This window comes from Rhinolophus sinicus, chromosome 5 (assembly GCF_057876585.1).
Source record: "Rhinolophus sinicus isolate RSI-liver-muscle chromosome 5, RSI-T2T, whole genome shotgun sequence".
Classification (NCBI taxonomy): Eukaryota; Metazoa; Chordata; class Mammalia; order Chiroptera; family Rhinolophidae; genus Rhinolophus; species Rhinolophus sinicus.
Window position 1 is genome coordinate 105,558,309 of NC_142505.1, and position 8,648 is coordinate 105,566,956.

Sequence of the window (8,648 nt, forward strand, 5' to 3'; positions counted from 1 at the left end):
GCAACAGCCATTTTTTGAAAAAACCTACCCGAGGGGCCTTAATGCGTACTAAGGGCACTACACGTGTGTAACACAGAGCGCAGGACAACACACCTGTAAAGCAGGTAGACAGGCTCTGCCTTACTCACGGGCCTATCCCAGGGGCAGCAGGTGTCCAGCCTGGAGCAGGCATGCTACAAATGCCTCTTGATTGAAAGAGCACGAAAAACACGCAGCATGCCCCAAGGGCAGCCGGTGGGAAAAGGGGCAGAGATTTCGGTAATGGCTATTATTAATATTGCTTTTCCTGGCTGTCATCCATCGAGTGCCTTCTATGTAGGAGAAGTCGGGCTCAGTATTGTGTGACATGAGTTTATCTGCACAACTGCCCTACACTTACAGGTAAGCACTATGACGACCCCCATCTTACAGACCCTCAGGTAGCTTGTCGGCGAGGTCACCCAGCTGAGGAGTGCTAGAAGACGACTCCAGGCCAGGTCTTTTCATCTCAAAGGTCATGGTGGGTCCTAAGAACCGCGCTAGTTGCTGCCAATCAGCCCCACGCCCCCAGAAGGGATGGAGTGGACTGAGCGCATGTTATCACAGCAGCACACAAAGTCTTAGAAGGAAGACACCGAACTCACGTACAGATGCAGACACGCGCACTGTGAGCTGTGGGAGGCACCCACAGCCATGCAGAACTGGAATCCAGATACATTTGTCTCTAACACCCAAGTTCTTTCTACTGAAGTTTGCTGCCCTGCTCTGCATGTTTCTGCAAAAGGGGATGCCAGGGCTGGCTGGGGAGAGGCAACTGGTGGCTGGAAAACAGAATGCAACTATTCTGGGCAGCAGATCCACAGCCTGTTCCAGACCACTGAGCTCACCAGCCAGAGGCCTCCCACAGACCAGATGAGAATGCCAGTAACGCCTGTAAGGTGTGACCTGCCCTGCAAATCTCAGCTGCTCAGAACAGTGACCCCTGGGATCAGAGCTGGGGAAACCAAAGAGGGAGGCTTTAAGGTTGCAGGCACAGGGCCTGCCAACCCATCACTCCAGAGGCATAATCAACCCAGGGCTGCCCTGGAGTGAGAATGACTAAGGGCTGGTGGAAGCTGATGGAATGAGGGAAGGGCCAGGATGGGGAAACTGGGGCCCATAAGCTCAAGTGACCTGCCCAATGTTACTTGGCTCAGGGGTGGGATCCCAGGGCTGCTGACTCATTCAGACACACAGGCATCTGCCTCATCCCCACACTTCCTCTCCCTGCTGCGTGACGTCCAGCAGTGCCTCTACGTCTCTGAGCCTCCAGTCTCAAGGGGAAAGTAGAAACGCTAATGTAATGACCTAAAAGATTAGGGTCCTAAATGTATTAAATAAAGCATACAAGTTAACAGACGACAAATAACCCAATAAACCTGAAAAGGGAGCAAAAGAGATAAAACAGGCAATTCAAAGAAGAGAAAACTCAAATGGCGGATAAAAGCAAACACTACCGTATTATTCTGCACTGCCCAGATTGGCAAAAACTAAAAAGTCTGACAATTCTGTGTTAGCAAGAACACAGAACTAGGACCCACAGACACTCCTCCCAGGAATATCAATGCAAAGGTAAAAATGCATAAGCCCCAGGACCCAGCAATCCCACTGTGGGCAAAAGCAAACTGCTGAGAACACCCTAAAAGTCCCCAATAGGAGCTCAAATAAATTGGGATATATTAATAAGTGGAATATTAAACAGCAGTTAAAATGAACTGGAATCACAGTATCAACACAGATCTCCTAAGTGCAATGTTTTTATATAGTTTTTGGGAGTGTTAAAAAGATAAAAACATTAAAAGGTGCATGGGCTGAGGTGGGGAGGGGATTGATTGCAAATGGACACGAGGGATCTTTTTTGGGGTGATAGAAATGTTACAAAACTGGACTGTGGTGATGGCTGCACAGCTCTATAAATTTACTTTAAAAACCAGCAAACTATACACTTACAATGGGTGAATTTTACAGTATGGAAATTATACCTCAATAAAGCTGTTAAAGAAAAAAAAATCCTATCTAATAGTTCTAATAGTTTTCTTTTTAAGTACACGGGAATGATAAACACCAAAGGCAGGATACTGGTTTTGTTTTTGTTGTTGTTTTTTTTTTTTTTGGAGGGGAGGATTGGGGAGGGTACACAGGGGGCTTTGCATCTGCAATGTTTTCTTTCTTTGTTTTTTAAAAATATTTCCTATCTTCATTTTTATTTTATTTTTTAAGGAGGGCACAGCTCACAGTGGCCCATGTGGGGATCGAACCTGCAACTTTGGTGTTACTAGCACCACGCTCTAACAGCTAACCAGCCACTCCGGCAATGTTTTATTTCTTAAAAAAATATAAATGATCAATGAAACAAATAAGGCAAAATGTAAAGATCTGACAGCTGGATGATGGATAGGTATTTATTTTATTCTATGTATCCATATATATGAAATAGTCTGTCAATATAATTAAAAAGTACCTATTTTAAAGAGCTGTTGTGATGAGTAAATACAGAGAGCTCAATCCAGTGCCTGGCCCCCAGGGATTGATCAGATTTCGGCTCTTATGAATATTGCTGCTCTAACTTCTACTGCCATCTTCCTCCTGTTCATATCTAGAGATCTCACGTCAGAGAAGGCCAGCAACTCCTGATGACGAGGCCTCTTCTAAAGCCCCGGCTCCTGTACATGCCACTCCACTGTAGGAAGTGGGGCGATCCAAATAAAACCCACCAAACCCACAGGGGGAACTTCCTCCTCCCCTCAACCCAGTAGATAACCCAGCCCCAGCGGATCTCCCCAGCATGTCACGCTTGAAAGCCACCCCGCCATTCATTCAGAAAGCCCTGGCTCTGGGGCAGGAAAGGTGCTGGCAGACAAAGCCAGCAGCCCTTAAAGTTTACCTCCCTGCCTCTGAAAAAGGGCGGCTCCAGGGGAGCCCTCTCCAAATAATATCATTGATATTACCATCAACCACAATCCCTTCCATCCAGTGCATTTCAGAGGCTCTGAGAGCTTCTGCCTCTGCATTCTTTAGACCTGGCCTGTGGCTCTGCCCACAGGTGAATGAGGCTGGGGTCGGGCATGGAGAGGATGCCACCCTGATAATGGAGAAGAGGCCATTTCAGGTGGAACAGGTGACCGAGCCCTAGCAGGCAGCCCCAAGCTCCAGGTGAAGTTCTCCAACGATATCTCCAGTACCTGTGACCTGTTCCCTCCAAGGCAACTGAGTGATGGGCGGGCAGTGTTTGAGCTAGCCGCAAATGGGGAGAGAGCTAGAGGGGAGTTAGGGGTCTTGGTAACCAGAGGTCTCCACAACTGACTGACATATTACAACACAGTGGTTGGGGTTAGGTATGTGTGTGATTTTGCCCCCTGGGTGACGTGTCTGAAGACATTTTTGGCTGTAAAATTGGGCAGGAGGATGCTACTGGCATCTAGTGGATTCAAGCCAGGGATGCTGCTGAACGTTCTACAAAGCACAGGACAGCCCGCCACAGCAAAGATGAGATGGCCCAAAATGTCAGCGATGTTGAGATGGAGAAATTCTGCCCTAGAGGCAACTAACAGTGTTTACAACTTGCAGATTATAGAAACTGGAGCCAAGAGAGGTAAGTCCACCAACCCGAGGTCACACAGCAGGAAGGAGCAGAGCCCAGGACATCCACCTCCCCTGCGCAAGCTCTCTTCAGGGTGGCTGGGACAGGTTCAGAAAGGAGGCTACCAAACAGCAGGAAAGTCTGGAGCCATGAGGATCACTGCCTCCGTGCCCACTCCTTCCAGAGCAGTGGGCTGGGTGTGGCTTGAGCACAGGAGTGGGGGGTGCTGGCAGTCTCCAGTGGGTTCACATTCCCTGCCATCCCGGCACTAAATTTGCTCCATGCCTATGGATGACTCAGGCTTCATCATCTAAACCCATCACCCTTCCTCATCTGATGAACCCAAAAGGCTGGATAGAAAGGAGGGAGCCCCCCTTGAATCACAAGAGTGACTAAACCCACATGCAGAAAAATAAGTTCTTAGTGAAATTCCTCCCTATGTGACTTCCGCAGGTTTCCAATCAGAGTGACAGGGACACCACAGGGCAGGGAGGCAGGCATCTAACAGGTATGAAAAGCCAACCCTTCCAGTCACATGGTCCCGCCCCCTAATAAGCGGGCACCTTCACCCCCAGCTTCCAGACGAGAAAACCGAGGTTCAGAGACGCCACACAGCTAGCAAGTTGTGAGGCCAAGATTTGAACCCAAATCCATATTTGAACATTTAGAGACTTGTCTCAAGGGACCCCTAAAAGGCGATTGAAAGCTTAGAAAGATGCCCCTCAAAGCGGCAGAATCTTCAAAAAACTGGCAGGGAGGGGTGTGACAAAGCAGAGAATGAAAAGCCTCAGAGTGGTTGGTCACAAATGATGACAGACTTCCCGGTTTTTTAGGGGACTTTGCTTAGGGAAACTCTGAGGGTATGGGATCTGGGAAGTGGTGTGGTCTGGTGGAACACTTTTGGGATTCAACACACTTTGATTTACACGCCTGCTCTGTCCCTGACTGTGACCCCAGGTATAGAACCTCACCTTTCTGAGACTTAGTTTCCTCACCTGTCAAGTGGGCTCAAGAACCTCTGCCTCACATGCACGTGACAGCAGAGGACAGGAGAGTGTGAACAATGGTGCACAGATCTGGGAGGAGGCAGCATGGAGCATTTCAGACTTCCTTGTTGCCATCTTGGTGAAAGTGTCTCATACCAAAGAGGCAAGTTGGTTACACACTCAACAGGCTCAAACAAGAAACCAAGATCTGGCAGCATTTGAAACAGTGGACAGACACACACATACACGCGCGCACACACACACAAAGAGAAAAGACAATTTAGCTCAGTCCTGGAATCAAGGGAAATTTCACTCTATTTAAAGATGCCACAGGTCCAGGAAATAGCTTCCCACCGCCTGGCTAAGGGCTGAATAACCAGCTGCCCAGCCAATAACAATACAGACTCACACAGCACACCCGTTCTCACAGGGCGCAGAGTGGATTCCGGCTATCTCCTTTCAGAATTTTATAGGCTGCTCATGGAGGGCATAGAAATCTGATTTATAAGAATGAGCCTCTTAAGAAAATAGATCCACAGACGACTTGCAGGGAGGCCAAGGAGCAGAATTTCACCAGCCAACGCCCTTTGCTATTCATTGTTCTACTCTTCTTTGTTAGGATTTTTTCCCTCCCTCTTGCTCTTTTTTCCTTCCTGGTGAACTTCTCTGCAGCTAAGCGCTGCCACTGCCCCCTTCTCACCACCAGAGACACCATAGCCCCCTTCCCTCCAATCGGGAGGCCTCCCCAAGGCCTCACCTGGGCCTAACCTCCCACAGCCCCATTAGCCCACCAACCAAAATCTATGAGGTGGTCCCAGGGTCCCTTGAACCCCGCAATTATCCTCCTAGGCTGCTGTGGAAGCCATTTCCCACCTGCGGGTCACCATCTGCCCCAGGTACACTTTCCACAGGCAGGGAAGGCCTGAATGCAGCTCCACCTTCTAGAACCTGTAGCCTCTTTGAGCCTCAGCCTTCCCATCTGCAAAATGAAGCCACTAACCCATTTTCTCAAGTCCTGGCCAGCTCTACCAGGATTCCCATTTTACAGAGGACGGTGCCAGGAGAAAACTTTCGTACATTTTTAAGTTATTGGAGAGGGCCATTTTTTTTTTTTTAAACCTTTTCAAGGGACAGGCACTCAAAGGATCCATTCTCAGAGATTTTTCTTCCATCGCTCAGCCTGGCTCCTCCAAAAGGACGGAGCCCAACTTGGCGATGCTTGGAGGGGCTACCTGTGGCTGCTCACTGCGGGTCCGAGTGCCTCTCGACAAGGAGGGGACAGGACCGGCGGCCCGAGAACGGGCGCTTCTCTCTGTCCCCTACACTGGCTGGGGCCAGACTTTTTCCACGGAAGGGCAACACAGGAGAGGGGAGGGGGACATGGGGGAGATGGAAAGGGTAAGAGAAGCGGCAGAGAGTGCGGCGGGGGGGGGCCAGGAGGTTGGACGGGAAGGAAAACGGGGCAAAAGAGAGGAGGGGGAGGGGAGGGGGAGGAGCCGGGAGAGACCCGGGCGGCGCAGCAGCAGGGTGGAGGGGGGAGAGGAGGGGAGGGGGAGAGGTGGGGGGAGAAAGAGCAGGAGGCAGAAGTTTTCAGAGCCGAGGGGCTCCCTGTCGCTCCCGATGGGGCAGCGGCTGTAGGGGGCGTGGGGCCCGCGCAGCACTCACATAATGCTTGTTGGGCACCCGCCGCTTCTGCACGTCCAGCACCTTCACCTCCACGATGCTGCGCCGCGGCGGCATGGCCGCTCCTCCGCGGGGCCAAGCGCCGGTGCGGGGTGCGCGGGGTGCGGGAAGCCGAGAGCAATCCGAAGCCCGGGCCAAGCACGAGCCACAGCCACCGCCGCCGCCCTTCACTCCGCGCGCCCTGGAGCCGGCCCGCTGCGCCGCCCGCCCCCGGCCCGCCCCCCGACACGCCCCCGGCGCCGCCGGCCCGCCCCCCTTAAAGGGCCCGTCCCCCTACCCCCGCCCCCGGAGCTTGCGGACCCGGCTGGCCCACGTCCGGCCTCCTCCGGGCCTTTGTCCCCGCGCCCAACCACCGCAACGAGGGAAAGGCGGCGCGCATCCGCCGTCCGTTCACTGTGTGACTGGATTCATTCCCTCACTCACTCTCGCCGGGAGCCATGGTCCAGCGCCGGATTTGAGGGCCGGACTCCCTGGTTCAAATTCTGGCTCTGCGACCTTGGACGAGTTGCTTAACCTCTCTGGGCTCAGTTCCTTATCTACAAAGTGGGCCTAGTAGTACTGCCCACCCACGAGGGCTGTCCTCACGACTAAGTGTATGTGAAGCCATTGGCAGTGTCTGGGCTCAGTATACATGCTGGCAGTTGTGAACCCTGCGCCAAGCCCTGGGGATTCAGGGAGGAGCAGGAGGGCCAGTGGTTTCTTCTGGGTTCATAGTGTGAGAGATTTGGACAGAGGGAGAGAAAAACTGTAACAAATGCAAGTGCAATATAATTGCAAACATAGTAACAAAACAGACTAATAGGGTGGTGAATGCCGGAGGTGAATGAATGTTTGTTAACAAGGCCATTGATTCCCAAATGTGGGGCTCATACTCCATCCCAGGCGCACTGCCTCACTCTCTTCAGAATGTTCTCTGAATCCTCCCAACAACTCTCCCAGGAAAAGGTGACTGACTGACCCATTGTACAGAGGAGGTAACTGAGAGCAGCCTCCAGAGTCAGAAGTGGTGGAGGGGGACCCATCCAGGCTGCAGGCATATTTCGCAAGTTGCAGTTAAGGGGGGGCTGGGGCTGCTCCACACTTCATCCAGTTCCTGGCACTGAGGCATTTTCAGGAGACGTTGGTTGAACAAATGACTGAATGAATGTACACATCACTGCACAGATAGCAGGTTGGGGCCCCTGGCCAATGCTCTCACACTAATGAGGATGAAAAAGGGACCACATACTAAACCTGACAAGCTCAGGAGAGGCCAGCATGGCAGGCCTTGCAAACTCAGAGACCAAAAGTAACTACAGATGTGGTTAGGATGGTCTGAACATAAAAATTCCTAACTAAAAGTGGGTCATAGCAGGTACTCCTGTCCTAGGCCTGTAGCTTCCTGGACAAAGGTCAATCTTTAACTTAAGTGAGCTTTCCATCGTCTTTCTGTCTTTCTGCATTTAAGATAAAATACCTTTGAAATGTCAGAGTAATCTCCTTTTCCAGACTCAGTGCAACAGAGCACAGGACCACAGAACGCCTCTTGTTATCTTGTTCCCCACGTACCATGTCTGTGAGCTGTAAATGTTAATTAACTACCCTGTACCCACCAATGTAAAAGAAGTATGTGTTTCTCTGTGTTACTTCTTAACCAATCCCAGAGATTTCCCTGCTTTGCTTTCTCCCGCCCCCTTAATCTACCACCAATGGATTTCATGTAACCCTCCTTACGTCTCCTCCTTTGATTCTAATGTATAAAATAAACTGCAAAACTGCCGTTCTCTGGAGCATTTTCTCAATCCATTGAGCTTTTGCTTCCCGGCAATTGTCATCAGTTTGGCTCAAATAAACTCATTAAAATTCTCTGCAGGATTGGATGTTTCTTATTTCGACACTAGTAATCAGGGCTCTTTCCAACTAGCCACATAGCTCTCCTCCAGGCCTGAAAGAACCCAGGGCTCCCTCTCACCCTGGTCCAAGGTCGGCCTTCGGAAGAGGGTGGGGGTCACCCAGGGAGGATGCTGCTCAGCAGCCCTGGCCAGGCTGCTGGGTAGTTCAGTGTGGATCGCTTTGGCTCGGCCCCTCCGTTTGCCCCTCTGACTCCTTTGCAGGTTTTACCACCCTGCTTTGGCCCGGAGGCTGGCCTGTGTGGATTTGACTGATGGCCTCCTTGTCCTCTGGCTTCCTGTTGGGTTTGGCCAATGGGAGGCCCTGGCAGGAGACTGAGGGCCGGAGGAGAGAGAGGGCTGGGTGGTCGTTTCCCCAGCTCCTTCCTGCAGGGCTGTCCTCACCAAAGGCACCCTCCATGCTGGCTCCCTCAGAGTTCCCGTATCCACCTTTCCCTGCTCAGGGTGGTAGCACGCCTGCTGGTACTTCACCATCCCCTTTGGGTTCCCCAA

At 51.6% G+C, this 8,648-nt stretch overlaps 1 protein-coding gene across 2 annotated transcripts in view; it reads right to left on the reverse strand.

Annotated features, from left to right (window-relative positions):
- Nucleotides 1–6,461, reverse strand: part of SH3PXD2B (SH3 and PX domains 2B) — an 84,506-nt gene extending 78,045 nt beyond the window's left edge. The window contains exon 1 of one of the 2 annotated variants that reach the window (XM_074313901.2): nucleotides 6,250–6,461. In XM_074313901.2, the coding sequence (XP_074170002.1) occupies nucleotides 6,250–6,324 (75 nt within the window). In that variant the 5' untranslated portion in view covers nucleotides 6,325–6,461. The remainder of the gene's footprint in view (nucleotides 1–6,249) is intronic. The other variant, XM_019741295.3, reaches the window with a different exon arrangement.
- Between the last annotated feature and the right edge of the window lie 2,187 nt (nucleotides 6,462–8,648).